Source organism: Amblyraja radiata, chromosome 3, assembly GCF_010909765.2.
Source record: "Amblyraja radiata isolate CabotCenter1 chromosome 3, sAmbRad1.1.pri, whole genome shotgun sequence".
Classification (NCBI taxonomy): domain Eukaryota; kingdom Metazoa; phylum Chordata; class Chondrichthyes; order Rajiformes; family Rajidae; genus Amblyraja; species Amblyraja radiata.
In genome coordinates, this window is record NC_045958.1 from 16,200,188 (window position 1) to 16,223,855 (window position 23,668).

Below are 23,668 nucleotides of genomic sequence, written 5' to 3' on the forward strand. Positions count from 1 at the left end.
ACAGCTGAGCAATGTAAGATACTTGAAAGAAAAGGAGCGAGAGAAAACAAGGTGCTGATTTAATGATCAGAGTCAATGTTGCTTGGCAATGGAACTATTAATAGAAAGTAATGCCAGCTAAATGGCAAAATGTGAGGCAAGTTTCAGACAACTGAATCATCCGTGCAGCCATCCATAAATAGATCACAAATGGCAATGGCTCATCATCCAACAACACCATCATGACATCCATCACTACCTGCTGGTGAGCAGCAGTCTCATTTACTCAAACCTCTCGTCAACATTTCCATTCACTGAACCAGTTGGAAGCTAAACTTGTCAAGTTCCTTTTTGGCCCCTTTGTTCAACTATCCCTCAAATTCTGACACATGATCATCAATCATTGTCCCTTTGCATTTTCCATCCAATAATTGTCAGGATACAGAATCTGTAGACGTTTGTTAAAGTATTTGAGGGAGGGGGGGGGGGTGCATGATGTTTTCATGATTACATTTATGTGCGAGCTAACGCCTGACATGGCAACACTTTGGAGTTTGAAGATGCAAATTGTGCTACTGCTGACTCACCAATGAAAACTGGTGACAACCAAATGTCTACCAGTCAGTAGTCACACCCCAACCGAAAATGTAATCGGTCCATTTTCTCCACGGATGCTGCCTGACCCACCGAGTTACTCCAGCACTTTGTTTGCACTTCTGTAGCCTGCAGTAAGTGATTAGTTCCGTAGCTTTGTTGATGCTGATCTAGAGTTTGTTGTGGCACCACTCAACCAGGTGTTTTCTATCTCTTCCGGTACGCTGACTCATGATTCGGCCAACAACAGTGGTGACGTTGGCGAATTTATAGACAGCCTTGGAACTTGCTGTTAAAGACCTGTTTTAAGCATTTGTTATAGTTTTATCTGATAAATTGTTAGTATCAATTGGTATTTCTGAGAAATAACTATGAAAGAGATTTACATGTGAGATTTCCCGCCAATTAAAAGGAATGTTTGAAAACTTAGATCAAATCTGAATATGTTATGCAGTCATTATTCTAGAAGAGTTACAGACAGAGAACAGAAAAATAAATAAAGCAAATAAGGAACTTAGTAGCATTTAGATTCTCATAATAGCAACCCAAATTGTTTTTCAATTTACTGGGAAATTGTATTCTTATTTTGTGAAAATTGATTTTAAGTTTAATGTGTTTTTTGTAGATAACCTGGACTAATCTCTTTAATATCACTTTGGTTTTATTTGGAAGGAATTATTAGTGTTTTCTTGATCCTTTACAATAAAATGGCAGTCAGAATTCTATTCAGGTTACAACATAATGATTGAGCTGTAACTTCTGAAATTAAATAATAAAAAACCTCTGCAGGGATTTGCTGAGGTCTAACGCTGTAATGCTTTAGTCATACGCTATCTGTTTTTTCTTTTAACAGATTCCATCTGAATGAAGACTGAAGCCAGCCTATGTACTGGCACTCATAGATTGTGAACGATGGTCTGAAGCTCGGTGTTTAAACGAGGGCTGTTTCACTGATGAAAACTCTGTTTTGTCACATATTCTCTGAATGAGATCTGGATCAGAAGAGTTGAGAATTTTTTGTTCACTAATAGGGCTACGAAGCTTCATATGCTTGGCTGATTTATAGTGCGTCACCTTTTAGACCGATGAACTGCCAATCGTTTTGTCTGCAATGCTGCTGATATCCAAGCCCTGAATTCATGCTGCTGAAGGAGCCTCACATTTGTAGCAGATTAGAATTGCACTGCTTTTCACCCAAGATCTGAACAGAAGCAATAGAGTGAACATGGCTGCTTTCATTAACAGAATACTGTTGATATTTCTAATCCTTCAAAACAGATGTATGTGTCATGAGAGTGCACTCTCTCTCTTAAAAAGGTAGGTGTGACTATTAAGGCATGCTTTGCTAATTAATGTATTCACATGCTCGTGCTTCTTCACTTTTAAACAAAAATATATGCTTCCATTGTACTCAATAATATAATCATTTAAACTGTTTCAAAATTTGCTGTGGAAGCACTCTAATTGTAAAAAAACATCTTCATTGTCTTTTAAGTAAATGTTTTCTTGAAGGCTCTCTTATCAGACAGGAAAGTGTTTTCTAGTTATAAACCATTTATTTGACATACATATTAATTAATTCATTAATCTACCAGACTGGATTTTATAAATTTGTTTTTTTCCTGAACATTTTTGCTAAAACTTTTTTTTCAAAAAAGTAATTTTTTTTTCTCCAGACATCAACAAAGCCCATGGGCATTCAATTCAGATTGTTCCAAAAGCAGTCATCCAGAGATATCACCAGACTCTCCGAACTTTAAGCTTGAAGTTAGAATGCCTGGAGTGACACCTTTGATGGTTGGTTTCATGTATATCAATTAGTATTGTCATTCACCTTACGCTTCTTTTGAGTGCATTTTACAGAATTAAATTGTATCACTTAATTGTAATAGTCTGCTAAAATTTACAGGAAGAATACTAAATGTTGGATTTTAGTTAAATGGCCAACTGTTTTTATTATCTTCTATCTGCAGATCTATTCTTGGGTGTTTAATTATCAACAACCTGCTGTCATTCAGTAACTGTATCCCACACATATGCTGAAGAGATGCATTAACACTACCTTTTTTGATACTACCAATGTCTCTAAATTGTCAACTATTAACTTTGGCTGTCTTTAGAACTTGTACTTTTTAGCCACAGACTATTCCTTTGCTTGGCAACTGTCTTACTGTTCACAATCTTGACTGGGATGCCACATATCCATATCTCTATAAAGAAGGCAATGCACGTCAGGTTCAGTCGTGTAACAATGGCAATTATAATCCAAAACTGCTAATTGCCTTATTCTATACCTGCCTTTTATCATCTGGTGTTGAAAACCCAATCCATGGTCTCGATTACTCCAATGGTTGAACCCACACAGTCTCCTTCAATAAACATGGAGCCATCGTAAACTCTGCAGTCATGTTCTAAATCGCACCAACTTTTGCTTGCCCATAATTTCTAAAATCGCGAAACAATTTTTAACAAATTGCTCCGGCATCTTACTCGAGTATTTCCATTGCTCTGTTCTAGCATGCTTAATTTTATTGCTTATCATTGCCAATTTCCATGTTGTAAACTCTGGTATTACATCTCTGCCCTTTTATCTCCAGAATCCATCATCTACAGTCTTTTGTGACTCTAAAACTGTTTAGTGGCTTTCTTTTAATCTGTATCCCGTTCGGTAAAATCCATACTGTAAGTGGTATTATATACAATATATGGTAAACATTTACCTCAGAAATTGTTATTAAGCCTATACCAACGTATCATCAATCAGATAATAGTTTTTGTGGCAATGGGCCAATGAGACTTAACTCATGGGAAGAGATATGAAAAATGGTTAGATTTTACAAACAGCAGAGGAGTGATGTCGTGGACAAATGTTGTTAATGAAAGATGAGTCAGAAGTTCCATCTTTAGTTTAGGATTGTCATTGCCTCTGTTACAGCCATAGGACCAGACTTTGTGCGTATTGCATTTTGGCACGGACACTGACATTTCGACATATATTTGACAAGATGTGCTCTCCGTGAACCTTTAGCTGAATTCATTTTTTCACATTCACAGGCAGTTATGATCTTTATGCATCATTCTGTGCTAAATCCTTGAGAGACTGCAGCAACTGATCCAGTATTGCACAATTGAAAAGGAATTGCTCTGCAGAAAGGATGACTCATAGATGCGGCTTGTGCTCGTAATTTTGCAGGGTTTTGCAAATATCTGCTCAAATGTGAGGTCATTAAAAACAAAAAGCTGAATTATAATCAAGTAAACAAGCCAGGATCCTTAAGTGATTTTAAAATATGTTTGAATAGAACATTTTAGAATCTGGCTACTCATAACTAGAGCAGTAAAGTAACAAAAAGATGTTGATATCAAATTACAACAGGACATAACAAATCTGTGTGCCTGTCCAGGATAGAATAATCTCTCAAAATTTATTATCTGGGATCGTGTGAAGAATAGGTATTTGTCACTCTTCAAATCAACTAGTAAATTCTAAAGGGAAATTTAGACCAAAGTATGCGAATGTAAGTAGAATTTTGTAAATACGTAACTCGAGGCTTCATCTATCTGCATGCAATTAGCTTTAATGTGTTAATGTTGTAATTGCACTGCAGAGTGATTGGATGTTGATTTGTTTTCCAAATAAAATTTTCATCTCATTTTGTTTTTAGTGTTTAGGGTTGAGAGAAACCAGATACTTGGAAGTCTAATAGATCCAGATGGCTGTTGTAAACTTAAATAGTTTGAAGAGTTTTTAGTAATTTAGGAATTTTGTAATTTAGGAATCTTATATGTTTCTTAAGGGTTTAGACACGCTAGAGGCAGGAAACATGTTCCTGGTGTTGGGGGAGTCCAGAACCAAGGGCCACAGTTTAAGAATAAGGGGTAAGCCATTTAGAACGGAGACGAGGAAACACTTTTTCTCACAGAGAGTTGTGAGTCTGTGGAATTCTCTGCCTCAGAGGACGGTGGAGGCCGATTCTCTGGATACTTTCAAGAGAGAGCTAGATAGGGCTCTTAAAGATAGTGGAGTCAGCGGATATGGGGAGAAGGCAGCAATGGGGTACTGATTGGGGATGATCAGCCATGATCACATTGAATGGCGGTGCTGGCTCGAAGGGCCGAATGGCCTGCTCCTGCACCTATTGTCTATTGTCTATAATCGCAGCCAAAGACCATCTAACAAGAATATAGACCCATAATAAATATGTAATAAACGTGTGCCTCACAGTTTACATAAAATGGCCAGCATGTATAAAATGACAGGTACACAAAAAAGCTGGAGAAACTCAGCGGGTGCAGCAGCATCTATGGAGCGAAGGAAATAGGCAACGTTTCGGGCCGAAACCCTTCTTCAGACAATGTACAAAATGACACTCCATTTGGCCTAATCTATCCATACTGGTCTTTACGCTATAATCAATTCTCTTTCTGACTTCTTCCATTTATCTCTATCAGCATGTTTTCTCTTTGCTTCTTCTGTTTGTGTTATTCTCGTCTTTTCCTAAATTAATATATATTTATCTCAACCGTTTCCAATGATAGTGAAGTGCAAATTCTCACCGTACTGAATAAAATTCCCTTTGTCCTTCAATTTTGTTTTCTCCAGTCTGAAATGCACTCTTTTCACTCTTCCACAAACTTTGATAATCTGATTCCCTCAACATCCTCATCCTCCTCGACCTGAGTGCAGCCTTCGATACGGTGAACCATAACATCCTGCTCACCAGACTCAAAGACCTCGGCATTGAAGGCTCTGCACTCAGCTGGCTCCGTTCCTACCTTTCCAACAGATCCCACTTCATCTCTCTCCACAACCACACCTCTGCTACAGCCACAGTCACTGAAGGCATTCCCCAAGGCTCCGTACTCGGCCCCCTCCTCTTCATCATCTACATCCTCCCCCTTGGTCAGATACTCCACCACTTCAACCTGGACTTCCACTGTTACGCCGATGACACCCAGATCTACCTCGGCACCAAATCCCCCCACAACCCCCCCCTCTCCCATATCAACTCCTGTTTGTCAGCTATAAAACCTGGATGCAACATAACTTCCTCAAATTCAACAGCGATAAGAGAATTCCTCCTCATAGGCTCCAAAGCCACACTCAGCAAAATCAATAACCCCACTCTCACCATCGACGGCACCACTGTCTCCCCATCTCCCAAGGCCCGCAACCTTGGCGTGATCTTTGATTCCACCCTCTCCCTTGAGCCTCACATCCGCCATGTCATTAAAACCTCCTTCTTTCATCTCCGCAACATCGCCAAACTCAGACCCTCTCTCACACCTCCCGCTGCTGAAAGACTCATCCATGCCTTCATCTCCTCCCGACTGGACTATTGCAACTCACTTCTCCTTGGCATCAGCTCCACCTACATCAACCGACTCCAACTGGTCCAGAACGCAGCCGCCTGACTCATCACCCACACCAAATCCTGGCATCACATCACTCCAGTCCTCAAACAACTTCACTGGCTTCCCATCTCCCACCGGATCACCTACAAAATCCTGATCCTCACCTACAAAGCCCTCCACCATCTGGCCCCCCCATATCTCACTGACCTCCTCTCCCCCTACCAACCCTCACGGTCCCTCAGATCCACATCAGCCGGTCTCCTCTCCATCCACAAGTCCAACCTCCGCAGTTTTGGGGACAGCCTTCTCCAGGGAAGCTCCCAGGCTCTGGAACTCCCTCCCCCAACTGATCCGCAATTCCGTGTCCCTCACCATCTTCCAGTCCCGCCTCAAGACCCATCTCTTCACCTCTGCCTATCCTTAGCCCCACGTCCCCCTCCCTTTTCATCTGTGCATTAATTGCCTCATATTGTGTTTTGAATTGTATTCTGTCTTTACTTTGTGTACTAGTCATGTCTCTACTATTTATTTCATTCCCCTTACATGTTTTTCCTCTACCTGCTAAATTTTTGTAAGGTGTCCTTGAGACTCTTGAAAGGCGCCCATAAATAAAATTTATTATTATTATTATTATTAAAAGTTAATTCTAAACCTTCACTTTTCAAAAGGGACCAGAACTTTTCTCTATTTCCTAATTGGTATAATGTTGCATTTCTTGTGACAACTTGTTTTTTTAATTCATTCTTTTCAAGGCATTCCTTTACATGATATGCCACAGACACGTACCTACATTGCCCTTTAAATAATGCATGGTTTGCTTTTGTAATTGGCCTTGTAAATCTGTTGCCACATGTACTGAAGATTGCTGTGCCTACCTGATTCCAATCCTCATTTTTCATTGTGACCTCCTTATTTGTCTTTGCTGAGTGAATTTGCCAATGATATGCCAATTTTCCTTGTTTGATAATATCATCTTTTAATTTGTTACAGGCCTCCTTGGTAGTCTCCCCTTCCCACAACACAAAATATAGTGCCATCCAATAATTTAGGATATACAATGCCCTCCATAATGTTTGGGACAAAGACCCATCATTTATTTATTTGCCTCTGTACTCCACAATTTGAGATTTGTTATAGAAAAAATCACATGTGGTTAAAGTGCACATTGTCAGATTTCATTACAGGCCATTTTTTATGCATTTTGGTTTCACCATGTACAAATTACTGCTGTGTTTATACAGGGCCCCCCTCATTTCAGGGCACCATAATGTTTGGGACACATGGCTTCACAGGCATTTGTAATTGCTCAGGTGTGTAGATTGCCTCTTTAATGTAGGTTCATTGCCTCAATGTAGGTATAAGAGAGCTCTCAACTTCTAGTCTTTCCTCCAGTCTTTCCATCACCTTTGGAAACTTTATTTGCTGTTTATCAACATGAGGAACAAATTTGGCCAATGAAAGTCAAAGAAGCCATTATGAGGCTGAGAATCAAGAATAAAACCGTTTGAGACATCAGCCAAACCTTAGGCTTACCAAAATCAACTGTTTGGAACATCATTAAGAAGAAAGAGAGCACTGTTGAGCTTACTAATCGCAAAGGGACTGGCGGGACAAGGAAAACCTCCACAGCTGATGACAGAAGAATTCTGGCTATAATAAAGAAATATCCCCAAACACCTGTCCGACAGATCAGAAACACTCTTCAGGAGTGAGGTGTGGATTTGTCAATGTCCACTTCATGAACAGAAATACAGAGGCTACACTGCAAGATGCAAACCATTGGTTAGCTGCAAAAATAGGATGGCCAGATTACATCGCCAAGAAGTACTTAAAAGCACAACCACTGTTCTGGAAAAAGGTCTTGTGGACAGATGAAACGAAGATTAACTTATATCGGAGTGATGGCAAGAGCAAAGTATGGAGGAGAGGAGGAACTGCCCCAGATCCAAAGCATACCACGTCATCTGTGAAACACGGTGGTGGGAGTGTTATGGCCTGGGCATGTATGACTGCTGAAGGTACTGGCTCACATCTCTTGATTGATGATAGAACTGCTGATGGCAGTAGCATAATGAATTCTGTGGTGTATAGATACATCCTATCTGCTTAAGTTCAAATAAATGCCTCAAAACTCACTGGCCGACAGTTCATTCTACAGCAAGACAATGTTCCCAAACATACTGCTAAAGCAACAAAGGAATTTTTCAAAGCGAAAAAATGGTCAGTTCTTGAGTGGCCAAGTCAACCACTTGATCTGAACCCAAATGAGCATGCCTTTTATATGCTGAAGAGAATGCAATGACCGCTTGAAGTCTGCGATTCATGTACATCACCAGTTGCTGGGTGTCTTCTCTGGTGATGCCCTGCCAGGCCTTTATGCTGTTTATGCTTGATTTGGACTAGCCCCCAAATCAAGCATAAACAGCATAAAGGCCTGGCAGGGCATCACCAGAGAAGACACCCAGCAACTGGTGATGTACATGAATCGCAGACTTCAAGCGGTCATTGCATGCAAAGGATATGCAACAAAATACTAAACATGGCTACTTTCATTATGGTGCCCCTAAATGCGGGGGCCTATGTATAAACACAGCTGTAATTTCTACATGGTGAAACCAAAATGTATAAAAATGGCCTTTATTAAAATCTGACAATGTGCACTTTAACCACATGTGATTTTTTTCAATTACAAATCTCAAATTGTGGAAATAAATAAATGATGAGTCTTTGTTCCCAAACATTATGGAGGGCAATGTAAACCGTGGACAGTAATGATGCCAGATCTCATCATTGTGGGACCCTGCTTACTGATCTCTGATACGAACACTTTACCCTTGCTCTTTGCTTTCTTTTTGGAAGCTAGCTGGCTATTAATTCTGCTGTTTGCCCCATGACTGTGACATTCATTAATCATCTACTTTATTATATTTGTCTTCCATCTGTTACATTTTCAAAGAATCTCATGAGTATTTTCTTCTCTTTGAGCTTCATAGAGCCTATTCATTAAATTCACGGCAGCGCAATGGTTTCTGTTCCTTGTTAAAAACAACCATTACATTAACCAAGCATTTAAATTACTTTGCACCATCCCATTTTTAACAAACAATTAAATATATGGATTAGATATTTTTCCAAGATTTTGTTTGAGTACGTATGGCAGTAATCAGATATGGAATTAATGGAATATTAGATAATTGGATGGATCGGAACCGACAGTGAAACAAATAAAATAATTGTGATAATGGAAGAAAAGGGTGGGATAGACAATAGACAATAAACAATAGGTGCAGGAGTAGGCCATTCAGCCCTTCAAGCCAGCACCGCCATTCAATGTGATCATGGCTGATCTTCCACAATCAGTACCCTGTTCCTGCCTTCTCCCCATATCCACTGACTCCTCTGTCTTTAAGAGCCCTATCTGGCTCTTGCTATGAATGTACACAAAATTAAACATATTATAGTGGTGATTTGAATAGAAACTGGTAAATTCGAGAGATGTGAATCACTAAATTTGATATTGAATCATGATTGTAGATTTACATAAAGTTAGCCAAATTGGATGAAAGTTAAATTAAAGTTAGCCAAAGGAAATTATATAAATTGAAAATGAAAGAATGGAATGAGTAAATTGTGGACCGTGCTGAAATGTCACAATTTAGGATAAGAGAACAAAACTGCATTGATGCAGTCGAAAATATGTTGCATAAAGTTGCGATGTATGAACCCATGTAGGTGGATCAAAAAAATCTCCATATATTCCATCCCATTTCAGATAAGATACTTTTTATTTGGAGGATGTGAGTGGTGAAAAAGGAGAGATTGTTCCGTGCAAGAACATCTTCAATCACGGAGAAATAGATTTGTCCTCCCTTCAGGGAAGGAGTTGACTTACAGAAAGGACATGTACTCATAACAGGTGGATAGATCGATGTCAATGATGAAAAATAGGTGGCAAGGGCAAGGAAATATCACAGATGTAGAAGGGAAGAAATTGGACTAGGGAAGAAAAATAATTGATGCCTTAAGTAAATTGTAATGTTTGGAATTATTAATATTTTCTTTAAATAAAAGCCAAAATCGGAAACAATTTGGAACTTTGCTGTCAAGAGTGAAGCACACCAATTAATCAAGGCTTGAAACTATGTTACCACAGGAACAAAAGCTGACAACGTTTATTCATCCAGTGATGTGATCAGTGCTTTATTGCTGGGTGCCCTTGATCGAATCCATTTATTTATTTTGACAACTGGGTTTCCAGTGGCTTCAAAGTAGTCGCATTCAATTTAATCCTTTGTAACAAACAGCACATTGTTATTTGTGCCAATCAGACCTTGTTACTAAATTATATGCAGTCTTGTGGTTATGTCATTAAGAACCACAGTTTCTACAAAGCAATATCTCTGATGCCTTTGCAGTCTATCAGACTGATCTCTGCTGTGCTGAGGCCAGGCATCAGCTCTCAGAACATCTCCTTACACCTACTCCCTTGACCATGACTCCACTGATGAATACATCACCATCTCCCAAACCACCCAAGTCCAATTGCCTTCAGCGATTTCCCAACCCCGCACTGTTTTTTTCTATCTTCCAAAATCCATAAGCAGGATTGCCTTGGCAGACCCATTGTTTCTGTCTATTCCTGTCCTGCCGAACCCGTCCCCAAATACCTAAATTCGACCTTTTCCCCCTTTGTCTAGTTCCTTCCCACCAGCATCCGAAATACTTCACATGCTTATCACCACTTCCATAGCATCCAATTCCTCGCCCCCTTTTTATTTGTTTAATATGGATGTCCATCCCTTTACACCTCCATTTCCCATCTCGAGGGCTTCAGGGCCCACTGGTGCTTTCTTGAACAGAGACCCAATCAGTTCCCATCAACTACTCTACTTGGTGACACTTGTCCAAACAACTTCTCTTTTGACTTCTTGCACTTTCTTCGTCAAGGGGCCCAGCTATGCCTGTCGTTTTGTTATTATTTTGACCACTCGTTCCAACCAATTCACAATTCCTCTACTGCATCGATGATTTCTCAGGGCTGCCTCCTGCACCTGAGCAGAACTCATTGATTTAATTCACTTTACTACTAACCTACCTTGCCATCAACTTCATTTCGATTATCTCTGACACATCTCTCCCCTTTCTTGACCTCTCTTTCTCCAAAACAGAGGACAGGCTATCTACTGATGTCTACTACAAACACATTTAACATCTACTTTGGCTATACCTTCTCCCACCCTGCCTCTTGGAAGGACGCCATCCCTTACTCTCAATGCCACAGACTCTGCCACATCTGTCCCAAGACGGGACTTTCACTCTAGGACATCTGAGATGTTCTCTTTCTTCAATAAACTTAGGTTCTGCCCTGCTGTTGTAGATGGAGCTCTCACTGACTGTCCTCTGTGCCCTGCAGTTCTGAACTTGTTTCCTCTCCACCGCCCCCCCCCCCAATGGAACGAGTATAGTTCTCCACAGGCACTTTCCCATGCAACCGCAGAAGATGTCCTTATTTACTTGTCCTTACACCGCCTCTATCACGTCCACCCAGGGACCCCAGCAGCACTTCCAGGTGTGTTAGAGGTTCATTTGCTCCTCTTCCAACCGTGACTTTTGCATTCTCTGCGCCCCAAGTAGTTTATTCGACATCGATAAGACCAAGCATAGACTAGGTGACTGTATTGTCGAACACACACTGACAGCAAGGCCTGCTGGAATCCCACTTGCTGGATATTTAAACTCCCCTTTCCATTCCCATTCCTTGCCTCCTCCATTGCCAGAGTGAAGACAACTGGAAGAACAGCACCTCATATTCTGCTTGGGTAGCCTATAATCCAGCAACACGAACTTTGAATTCTCCAATTTCAAGTAATACCCACTCCTGCGATTTTCTCTCTCTTTCTTCATCTCGGTTCACAGGTTTACACCATCATCTCCACCACCCAAGTTATGCTCCTCCTTTCCCCTCTGCCATTCACTTATCTCCCACACGTCTGGAGTGTTAGTTTCTATATTTCTCGGCTTTCTTGATAGATATTTATTTTATGCTATGCTTTGGTGCTATGCTATGTAATTATGCTTTGTTCTGCTGTTTCTGTGCTATTAATACAGAGATGACATGCAATCTGTGATACCCAATTGCTCAGTTTTGTGGATTTCATGTCTCTGCTCGGAAGGCTCATTTTTATTTGAATCAATTTCAAAGGAATGTATAAAGTTTTTACAGGTCTAGACATGGCGAGATGTGGTTCTGTGGCTAATGTTCTGTGTTGAATGTGCTGCTGAAATCAGTTCTGTACTGCCAGTTTGTCTTTTGGAGTTCTGTGGACTACAGAAATGTGGAAAATAGTAGTAGAAGTAGATCACTCGGACCTTTGGGGCTGCTGACCCATTCAACAAGATTGTTGCAACAGCATCCATTTCAGCATTCTCTTCTTGCTTTTTCCACATGTCGTTTAATCTCTTTAGAATTAAGAAATATATGTACTTTAATGATTGTTTAATAAGAATCTGAGGGGTGATTTTTTCACACAAAGGGTGGTGGGTGTATGGAACAAGCTGCCAAAGGAGGTGGTTGAGGCTGGGACTACCCCAACGTTTAAGAAACAGTTAGACAGGCACATGGATAGGACAGGTTTGGAGGGATATGGACCAAACGCAGGCAGATGGGACTAGTGTAGCTGGGACCAGTGTGGGCAAGTTGGGCCGAAGGGCCAGTGTTCCCATACTGTATCACTTTATGACTATAATGATTTATTCCATTGCCTTTGGAATAGAGAATTCCACATGTTCAACACATTCCGATTAAGAAATGTCTCCAAATCACAGTTCTAAATGACATAACACATATCCTGACATTGTGGCATCTCTAGCTAATGGGAACAAACGCCCTGTGTCCAGCTGATATGTCCTGTTAGAATGTTATGCAGTTCTATGAAATCCCCTCTCATTATTTTAAACTTCAGTTACTCTCAGCTGAATTGACCCAATGCATCCCGTCTTGCTATGCAAGAAATCAGTCTAGCGAGCCTTTGTTGCACTTCTTCCAGAGCAAGAACATCTTCACTCAGATAAAGAGACCAAAATGGTGCACATATCTCTAGGTGATTCCTGGGTTCTGTTTGGCTGCAAGAATACATCCTTGCTCTGCACTCAAATCCTTTGCAGTGGCGGCCAATATACCATTTGCCTCCGTAACTGACTACTACACTTGAACATCTCTCATCGATTGCTGTATTGGGACATCCAGGTCTTCTTGTTCCTTCCTTTTCCCAATCAATCACCATTCAGCTAATAATTTGTCATGCATGGAATAGTATACCACAGGGCCAGACCTCTCGGCCCGCGATGTCTGTGCCAAACATGATGCCAAATTAAACTAATTCCCTTTGCCTCCACTTAATACATATCCCTCCATTCCCTGTATATCCATGTGCCTTTTTAAAAGCCATTTAAACTCCACTATCATATCTGCCTCCACCTGCAGCCTGGTAGTGTGTTCCAGGCACCTACCTCTCTTTGCATAAAACAAAAAGCTTATCCCACACATCTCTTTTAAACTTTCCCCCTCTCACCTCAAATCTATGATTTTACATACTGTATGGCATTTCAACCATGGAAAAAAACTTCTGACTGCCTCCGAAGTTCCAGAGAAAACAATCCAAGTTTGGCCAACCTTATACCCTTTAATCCAAGCAGCATCCTGCTAAACCTTCACCCTCTCTAAAGCTATGATATCCTTTAATGGGGCGACCTAAACTGCACAAAATATTATTGTTTTTAGAACCAAATTGGATAATTTAACATTCATTCAAATCAAATTGCATGTGCTATGCATTTGCCCACTCAGCCAACTTGTCAAAATCACATTGGAGTATCTTTGCATCCTCTTCATACTCACATTTCCCTGCAGCTATTAGTTGTTTGCAAACTTGGAGATATTACATTGAACACCCTCATCCAAATTATTGATATATGTTGTGAATTTACATGCCCTGTGATCTGCTTATTCCTATTTCTGTGTCCTGTATATTGACCAATTCTCAATTAACCACACTTTATTACTGCCAATTCTTCAGCATTAATTTAGTACACTTACCACTTATGTGGGACCTTAAAGCTTCTGAAAGTTCAAATATATCCCATCCACTTGTCCTCCATTATTTATTCTGCTAGTTAAATCCTCAAAGTTGATTTGTCAAGCATTATTTCCTTTTTTTAAACCAATCCTGACTTTGTCCAAACCTATTAATGCTTTTCAAGTGTTCTGTTATTACATATTTTATAGTGAATTCTAGCATTTACCCCACAAGCGATGTAGTTTCTAGTTTCTAATTCACTTTATATTAGTCTTTTTTTTTATACATTAGGCTACCATTCCTGTGGTGCAGCATAAGGAAGCACTAACTTTTAAAAATCTTTACAATCTTTTTTAACAAACTTCAGATGTGCCTATTTCGCAATTGTTGATGGATTTAATTTAGAATTAATGTTATATTTAAATGTTGCATCTTTAATAAGGCTAAAGAAATATTTTATTTCTTTCATTTACAGCCCGATAGCTACTTTTGCACATATGTTCCAGTGCCACCAGGTCAGAAATCTTACATAGGTGAGTGTTCGTCTCAATATGAATTACGCATTGTAGCTCAGTTTTGAGTCTGCTCTCCTGTAATAATTTTATTTTAGAGAACATGGTGCATCCCAGTGACTGGAGCACAATCTTTCAAGGTCATTTGTACATCTATGCTGAATTGCAGTTTTCATGGAGCAATTGGACTGAATGTTTGTCTTCTGCAGACTCTGTAAGTGAAAGAATTTCCATTAGTAGCCATCCTGCAGTGGTATCCACACTGCATTTGGAGTCGTATATTTCAGGGTTTAGATTCTAAGTGTAATAAAAGAGCTATAATTTGCCACTTTTGGTGTATCCATCCACATTTTGAGTGAAAGAAACAAGTTTGAGTGCTAATTAAATGTGTGCTTTCTGCTAAATGATGTTGGACAAATATCTCATTAAGGTAAATTTAAACGTGACACTGATTTTTATTAATACCAGAAAAAAACAATGTTTGCCAGATGTTTGTAACTTTTCGCAAATATTGCATTAAACAAAACATAATGAAACTAGTCAGTAGAACTTGCAATACAGTTTGTGTACTTTGTTCATTTCCTGTCTTCCTTGCAAGTTTGATGCCAGTGCCCACAAGATTTATGCGAGCTCTAACTGGTGTCAATTTTTAAAGTTGTTTTGTACATTCCTAAACTCCCAATATAGATACGGTTAAAAAATATTGCCAGAGAACTTTCTTTGTAATTTATTGAAAATATGAACTGATACTAGCATGTAAAAGCCAAGTCACACAAAAGTAAAATGCTGTGGTTACCGGAAAAGTGAAATAAATTATCGTAAATACTGAGAAATTCAGATAGTTTTTGTGTAGAATAGAACGTTCATATTTTAGTTCAATGACATTGCCAAAATTGGGAACAGAAAATGATAAACAGCTTATTTGTTGAGAAATAGTTTCTGAGAACTGAGAACAAAAAGTTAGGTTTGTGATGGGATGGAAGGCAAGAAAAGGGAAATGTCAAAAGCCGCGGAATACATCCAATCAAAGAGAAGGGTAGTGGGAACCTATGGACTGAAAAGTATTTTGCTTCTCATGACGGTTCTATAGTTAACCACTGATACGGTCCTTCTTGCCAGTATTCTGACACCCTTTAGTCTACTTTTCATCTCTGCCCTTGGTCACTAACTGTCATGGGAATGGCAACAGAAACGTTACCACGAGAAAATTAATGTCTCAATGACCGCACAAAGAAGTAGTCCCACAAAGACTTACCCGAGTGCCTGGCTTACCCGAGATCCTTACAATTATCGGTGCCCGGACATGGCGCCGACAGACAAGAAGCCGAAGCAAAGAAGTCGAAGCCAAAGAACGGAATGGAAATGAGGCCGAAACGCCAAACGGAAAGAGTCCGAAGACGAAACGCCTACTAACTGAAAGGATGTGACGCCTCAATGCAAACTAACTGAAAGGGCGGGACGCCTAAATACCAAGGAACCGAAAAGCTGCGTCGCCTTAAAGCAAACTTACCGAATGGCCGCTTTGTCGAAACGCTACCTACCCGAAAGGCGGCGTCGGTTTATTGTCGTTTCGGCCTCATTTCCATTCCGTTCTTTGGCTCCGACTTCTTTGCTTCGGCCTCTTGTCCGTCGGCGCCACGTCCGCACACGGCAATTATCACCTGCACACACTGGTGACCTTTCTACCAGAAAGCACCAAATTGATTTGATGAGATTCACCAGCAGTTCTGTGAGCTAGTTAACCATAAAAAAACAATATGTTGTTCGGTTGGAAACTTCAAGTCCAGAGGAGAAAATGAAACAGATCTACAAACAGCAGAAACAAATTGTGATCTGGAGGACAGGTGGTGGGTAGAAAGAGTGCCAGAGGTCAAGCAACTTACTGTTGTTAATCATAATGTGGCTTTAGCAGCGTCAAAGCCATTTACATCACCCCCTGGTTTGGCAGCTCGAACACTCAGGAACGAAGGAGATTACAAAAAGTGGTGGACACTGCCTGGTCCGTCAGGGGTACTGACCTCCCCACAATCGAAGGGATCTATGGGAGTTGCTGTCTAAAAAAACCACTCACATCACCCTTGCCACTTTCTCATTTCACTCCTGCCATCGGGAAAAAGGTATAGGAGTCTGAAAACTGTGACCTCTGTGTTGAAAATGTATTGTTCCCAAAAATCATTAGGCTCTTGAACACTACAAACAACAACTAAACTATGGACTACAAACTGTCTTGGTTGCACTAGGGACTTTGGGCCTATATTTTGCACTAATATTGTTTAAAAAAAAAAAATTATTGAACTGTTTTCTTTCTAATCTGTGAGTACAGTGTTTATAGACCTGTTTTGCTGCTGTGAGTAAGAATGTCAATGTTCCGTTTTCAGTACATATAACAATTAAACACTCTTGACTCTCATGACTCAAAATTCAAGAGCCCACCCTGCTTATAGCCGAGCTTAGTAAAGATAGGGAGAAAGACGCCGTTCTTTGGAAGAAGCACTTCAAAGAATTTAACTAAATCACTCTCCTTGACTCCATTCCACAAAACACATTCCAGTTAGGTTTCAGTGCAGCCTGAACTTGATAAAAGGTTGAAAATGCCATATATAAGATTGGAAAAGAACTAGGCATCTGGAGCTTTTGGTTTCCCTGCCGAATTTCTAACTATGAAGAAAACTTTTTTCACATGTTCATGCTTCCTCTCCTTTATCTGGAAGGAGATAGCTTGCTCAGGGATTCTAGACAAGTTAATATTAAACATTTAAAAAGGAGAACAATCTGATTGCAATTATTACAAACATACTTACTTGGGGTCAGCCTCTGAGAAAATCATTAAAAGTTTCCTCTATAACTGCCGCCAGTGTTAAACACTGTGTCTCAGTATGGACTCAGTTCATCAAGGGACAAATTGAAACTGATCTTCACTGCATGACTACTTAAGAAAGTAGTAGGAGCAACATCAACTAAAATAATAAAAACAAACTGCTGGATGAACAGAGTTCTTCCAGCAGTCAGTTCCATGTTCCAGATTCCAGCATCTGCAGACTCTCAAGTCTCCATCAATAAATGTATGTGGCCTTTCGTGACCTCACAGAATTTGTCAGCACTGTCATCCAAGATAAATGGTGGGAAATTCTTTAACGCGCTCTGATTGCCTCAGTCTATCTTTTACATGACGGCATGCCTGCCATGATTCTAAACAAAATATCCATCATGGGTGAAATGCCAATGCAGAATGGGGGTCAAACAAAATAAGTAAATATTCCAACCCTCTCCTCAATCTTCCTTGCTGAAATATTGCAACACACCTCCAGCAAAGTCCCGCTTCAGTGGAGATGATCTGGAAGGATGCAGAGAGGATTTACAAGGATGTTGTCAGCACTTGAGGGCTTGAGCTGTACGAAGAGATTTGGCAAATACAAATAGCTTAGATGGGCATTTTGTTGGCATGGATGAGTTGGGCTAAAGGGTCTTTTTCCATTCTGTGTGACTCTATACCATCCCACTATTATGACTTTAATTGCGTTCAGCTACGTGGGCTGTCAATGAAGTAGCTGAATACAATTAAAGTCTTAGTAATGGAATATTATAGTTACACAAGGTGGAAAAAGACCATTCAGCCCAACTCATCTGTGCATGATATCAGACACCTAAAACTCGGTTCTGCCACACAAACAATTTCCAGGAGGATGTTCTCAAAGCTCCCTTAAAAAGATGTAATGTTCTTTCTGACATGGGAAATACTGGCCCATGACTACTCAAAATGGAAAAGATATTGAGAACCACAATATTCTGAGAGCAAAGTTAAAACAGTGGATGGGCCAACTGCACAGGCCAGCCATCCCATTCTGCTCCACCCTCTACCCCAGAACCCATAGGACTAGAATAGAAGCAATTCAATCTCAATCAGATGTTGCTGCCCATGAAGGAAAAAAAAACCAAAGACCTTTCAACTGTCTCAGTTCATTAAAACAATAGAGCGATGAGTTATCTACCTGCAAACCAGTCATCAGATGTGTAGTTTAAGCCCTTTCAGTTATTCTACCCACTTAATACACAGCGCATCCTTTGTGTAACTTTGCATGGAAGAGACTGGAATCATTCATTAATCTTTGAAGACTTTTATATGTGGACAATTATTTTATTGAGAGCTCATGAATGATGGTTGTTTATGATAATGCTTGTATTCTTGCAGACTTTCTACGGCTTTTAAAACAATTAGCTTTATTTCTGAGCTTTGCATCAACTGTATCTCACAGTAAGGGTTTGAGTTTAAGTCAGCGGTAAGCTTTTAAATCAACCACAAACTGATGTAAGTAAATAGGCTGACTTGATGAGCATCTAACAGTTATAACTGCTATGACATTGAATGCAAATTCTTAAAGCAAAACGCAGGCATTCAATTTGTATGATATTGATTTTCTGTCTGAGTCTAGATGCTTTATCCTGCTTCATTGAACAGACCATTTATTTGCCTGACAGTGAAGACAGTAAATCCTTCACCATCCACTATCGGGAAAGCCTACAATATAATATTTACTGTCCTTTGATTAATTGGTTTATTCAAGATGCTGAAAGATTGTAATGTAGCAATGGTGCACACCATTCTGGTAGCCATATAACCATCCCTCTGAATTATATTAATGTGACCATAAAATAGCTCTGTTTGTTTCTTTAGTTCTTCAATTTCTGTAATAACTTGAAATTACAATCTCTTATTGCAGAAGCTCATATATATATTTGGGTTAGCATTACTTTTACTAATTAATAAACAAATTGTGCTGTCAGTGCAAGTTGTTTTCAATAATAAATAGTTGATATTCCTGAAATGCATATAATTGTCTGAAATATCTTTGCAGTGTAATCTTTTGCTATCATTTTTAATGATAGCTCTTCATTGTTGTACAGAGGAATTGTGCCCGAGAGAAAATACACATGAACTATTTTGAACTGTGGAAATCCTATCCCTGTTCTATTTGCTCAATTGCATAATGAAAAAATGTTGTTTTTCATGGACGGATTCATGCTGAGCAAACATTTTCATTTGTTAATAAAAAGGAACATGATTTTTTTCCCCCCCATATAAAATTATAAAAGGACTGGACAAGCTAGATGCAGGAAAAATGTTTCCAATGTTGGGGGAGTCCAGAACCAGGGGCCACAGTCTTAGAATAAAGGGTAGGGCATTTAACACTGAGATGGGAAACAACTTTTTCACCCAGAGAGTTGTGAATTTATGGAATTCTCTGCCACAGAAGGCAGTGGAAGCCAATTCACTGGATGAATTCAAAAGAGAATTAGATAGAGCTCTTGGGGCTAGCGGAATCAAGGGATATGGGGAAAAGGCAGACGTGGGTTACTGATTGTGGATGATCAGCCATGATCACAATGAATGGCGGTGCTGGCTCGAAGGGCCAAATGGCCCACTCATGCCCCTATTTTTTATGTTTCTATGTTTCTAATCATTCCAATACTTTAAATGGTGCAACGAATTTCAAGTTGAAATTTTGTAATCTTTGCATACCTTGATAATTAGCAATTAATAGCATGAATGACATTAGTACACATTTACTAATTACAGGCAATAAGATACCTGTAGATTACCCTCCAAGTTATACCGCATTTTACGAGGAAATATATCCTCAATGTGCATAAATCTGTAGCTTTCTCTCCAACAGTATTATAGACAATAGGTGCAGGAGTAGGCCATTCGGCCCTTCGAGCCAGCACCGCCATTCACTGTGATTATGGCTGATCATCCACAATCAATACCCCTTTACTGCTTTCTCCCCATATCCCTTGACTCTGCTATCTTGAAGAGCTCTATCTAACTCTCTCTTGAAAGCATCCAGAGAATTGGCTTCCACTGCCTTCTGAGGCAGAGAATTCCACAGATTCACAAATCTCTGAGTGGAAAACATTTTCCTCATCTCCATTCTAAATGGCTTACCCCTTATTCTTAAATTGTGGCCCCTGGTTCTGGACTCCCCCAACATCGGGAACATGTTTCCTGCCTCCAGCGTGTCCAATCCCTTAATAATCTGATATGGGGGAGTGTTTGCTAGTGCTGTCGGGGAGGATTTAAACTAATGTGGCAGGGGGATGGGTACAAGAGCAGAGAGGCAGGGGGGTGTAAAATGAGGGTAGAAGCAATAGGTAGCAAGGTGAAAAGTAAAAGTGGCAGGCAGACAAAACCAGGGCAAAAATCAAAAAGGGCCACTTTTCAACATAATTGTATAAGGGGTAAGAGCGTTGTAAAAACAAGCCTGAAGGCTTTGTGTCTCAATGCAAGGAGTATTCGTAATAAGGTGGATGAGTTGAACGTGCAGATAGCCATTAATGATTATGATATAGTTGGGATCACGAAGACATGACTCCAGGGTGACCAAGGCTGGGAGCTGAACATCCAGGGATATTCAATATTCAGGAGGGATAGAGAGAAAGGAAAAGGAGGTGGGGTAGTGTTGCTGGTTAGAGAGGAGATTAACGCAATGAAAAGGAAGGACATTAGTTTGGAGGATGTGGAATCGGTATGGGTAGAGCTGCGAAACACTAAGGGGCAGAAAACGCTGGTGGGTGTTGTGTACAGGCCACCTAACAGTAGTAGTGAAGTTGGAGATGGTATCAAACAGGAAATTAGAAATGCGTGCGACAAAGGCAAAACAGTTATAATGGGTGACTTCAATCTACATATAGATTGGGTGAATCAAATTGGCAGGGGTGCTGAGGAAGAGGATTTCTTGGAATGTATGCGGGATAGTTATCTAAATCAACATGTAGAGGAACCAACGAGAGAGCAGGCTATTTTAGACTGGGTATTGAGTAATGAGGAAGGGTTAGTTAGCAGTCTTGTTGTACGTGCGCCCTTGGGCAAGAGTGACCATAATATGGTTGAGTTCTTCATTAGGATGGAGAGTGACATTGGTTCTGAACTTAAAGAAAGGTAACTTTGAGGGTATGAGACGTGAATTGGCCAAGATTGCCTGGCAATTAATTCTAAAAGGGTTGACGGTGGATATGCAATGGAAGACATTTAAAGACTGCATGGATGAACTACAAAAATTGTTCATCCCAGTTTGGCAAAAGAATAAATCGGGGAAGGTAGTGCATCCGTGGATAACAAGGGAAATCAGGGATAGTATCAAAGCGAAGGATGATGCGTACAAATTAGCCAGAAAAAGCAGCATACCAGAGGACTGGGAGAAATTCAGAGACCATCAGAGGAGGACATAGGGCTTAATTAGGAAAGGAAAAATAGATTATGAAAGAAAACTGGCAGGGAACATAAAAAACTGACTGCAAACGTGTTTAAAGATATGTGAAAAGAAAGAGATTAGTTAAAACAAATGTAGGTCCCTTGCAGTTAGAAACAGGTGAGTTGATCATGGGGAACAAGGATATGGCGGACCAATTGAATAACTACTTTGGTTCCGTCTTCACTAAGGAAGACATAAATAATCTGCTGGAAATAGCAGGGGACCGCGGGTCAAAGGAGTTGGAGGAATTGAGTGAAACCCAGGTTAGTCGGGAAGTGGTGTTGGGTAAATTGAATGGATTAAAGGCCGATAAATCCCCAGGGCCAGATAGGCTGCATCCCAGAGTACTTAAGGAAGTAGCTCCAGAAATAGTGGATGCATTAGTAATAATCTTTCAAAACTCTTTAGATTCTGGAGTAGTTCCTGAGGATTGGCGGGTAGCAAACGTAACCCCACTTTTTAAGATGGGAGGGAGAGAGAAAACGGTGAATTACAGACCAGTTAGTCTAACATCGGTAGTGGGGAAACTGCTAGAGTCAGTTATTAAAGATGGGATAGCAGCACATTTGGAAAGTGGTGAAATCATTGGACAAAGTCAGCATGGATTTACAAAAGGTAAATCATGTCTGACGAATCTTATAGAATTTTTCGAGGATGTAACTAGTAGTGTGGATAGGGGAGAACCAGTGGATGTGGTGTATCTGGACTACCAGAAGGCTCTCGACAAGGTCCCACATAAGAGATTAGTATACAAACTTAAAGCACACGGCATTGGGGGTTCAGTATTGATGTGGATAGAGAACTGGCTGGCAAACAGGAAGCAAAGAGTAGGAGTAAACGGGTCCTTTTCACAATGGCGGGCAGTGACTAGTGGGGTACCGCAAGGCTCAGTGCTGGGACCCCAGCTATTTACAATATATATTAATGATCTGGATGAGGGAATTGAAGGCAATGTCTCCAAATTTGCGGATGACACTAAGCTGGGGGGCAGTGTTAGCTGTGAGGAGGATGCTAGGAGACTGCAATGCGACTTGGATAGGCTGGGTGAGTGGGCAAATGTTTGGCAGATGCAGTATAATGTGGATAAATGTGAAGTTATCCATTTTGGTGGCAAAAACAGGAAAGCAGACTATTATCTAAATGGTGGCCGATTAGGAAAAGGGGAGATGCAGCGAGACCTGGGTATCATGGTACACCAGTCATTGAAAGTAGGCATGCAGGTGCAGCAGGCAGTGAAGAAAGAAAATGGTATGTTAGCATTCATAGCAAAAGGATTTGAGTATAAGAGCAGGGAGTTTCTACTGCAGTTGTACAGGGTCTTGGTGAGACCACACCTGGAGTATTGCGTACAGTTTTGGTCTCCAAATCTGAGGAAGGACATTATTGCCATAGAGGGAGTGCAGAGAAGGTTCACCAAACTGATTCCTGGGATGTCAGGACTGTCTTATGAAGAAAGACTGGATAGACTTGGTTTATACTCTCTAGAATTTAGGAGATTGAGAGGGGATCTTATAGAAACGTACAAAATTCTTAAGGGGTTGGACAGGCTAGATGCAGGAAGATTGTTCCCGATGTTGGGGAAGTCCAGGACAAGGGGTCACAGCTTAAGGATAAGGGGGAAATCCTTTAAAACCGAGATGAGAAAAACTTTTTTCACACAGAGAGTGGTGAATCTCTGGAACTCTCTGCCACAGAGGGTAGTTGAGGCCAGTTCATTGGCTATATTTAAGAGGGAGTTAGATGTGGCCCTTGTGGCTAAGGGGATCAGAGGGTATGCAGAGAAGGCAGGTACGGGATACTGAGTTGGATGATCAGCCATGATCATATTGAATGGCGGTGCAGGCTCGAAGGGCCGAATGGCCTACTCCTGCACCTAATTTCTATGTTTCTAAGACGCCTTCTT

At 40.4% G+C, this 23,668-nt stretch overlaps 1 protein-coding gene across 5 annotated transcripts in view; it reads left to right on the forward strand.

Moving 5' to 3' along the window:
• The window catches only part of pam (peptidylglycine alpha-amidating monooxygenase), a 205,006-nt gene that overhangs the window by 73,809 nt on the left and 107,529 nt on the right, over window positions 1-23,668 (forward strand). For all 5 annotated transcript variants that reach the window (XM_033017373.1, XM_033017370.1, XM_033017369.1 and 2 more), the window contains exons 2-4: window positions 1,427-1,890; window positions 2,250-2,370; window positions 14,479-14,536. In XM_033017373.1, the coding sequence (XP_032873264.1) occupies window positions 1,799-1,890; window positions 2,250-2,370; window positions 14,479-14,536 (271 nt within the window). In that variant the 5' untranslated portion in view covers window positions 1,427-1,798. The remainder of the gene's footprint in view (window positions 1-1,426; window positions 1,891-2,249; window positions 2,371-14,478; window positions 14,537-23,668) is intronic.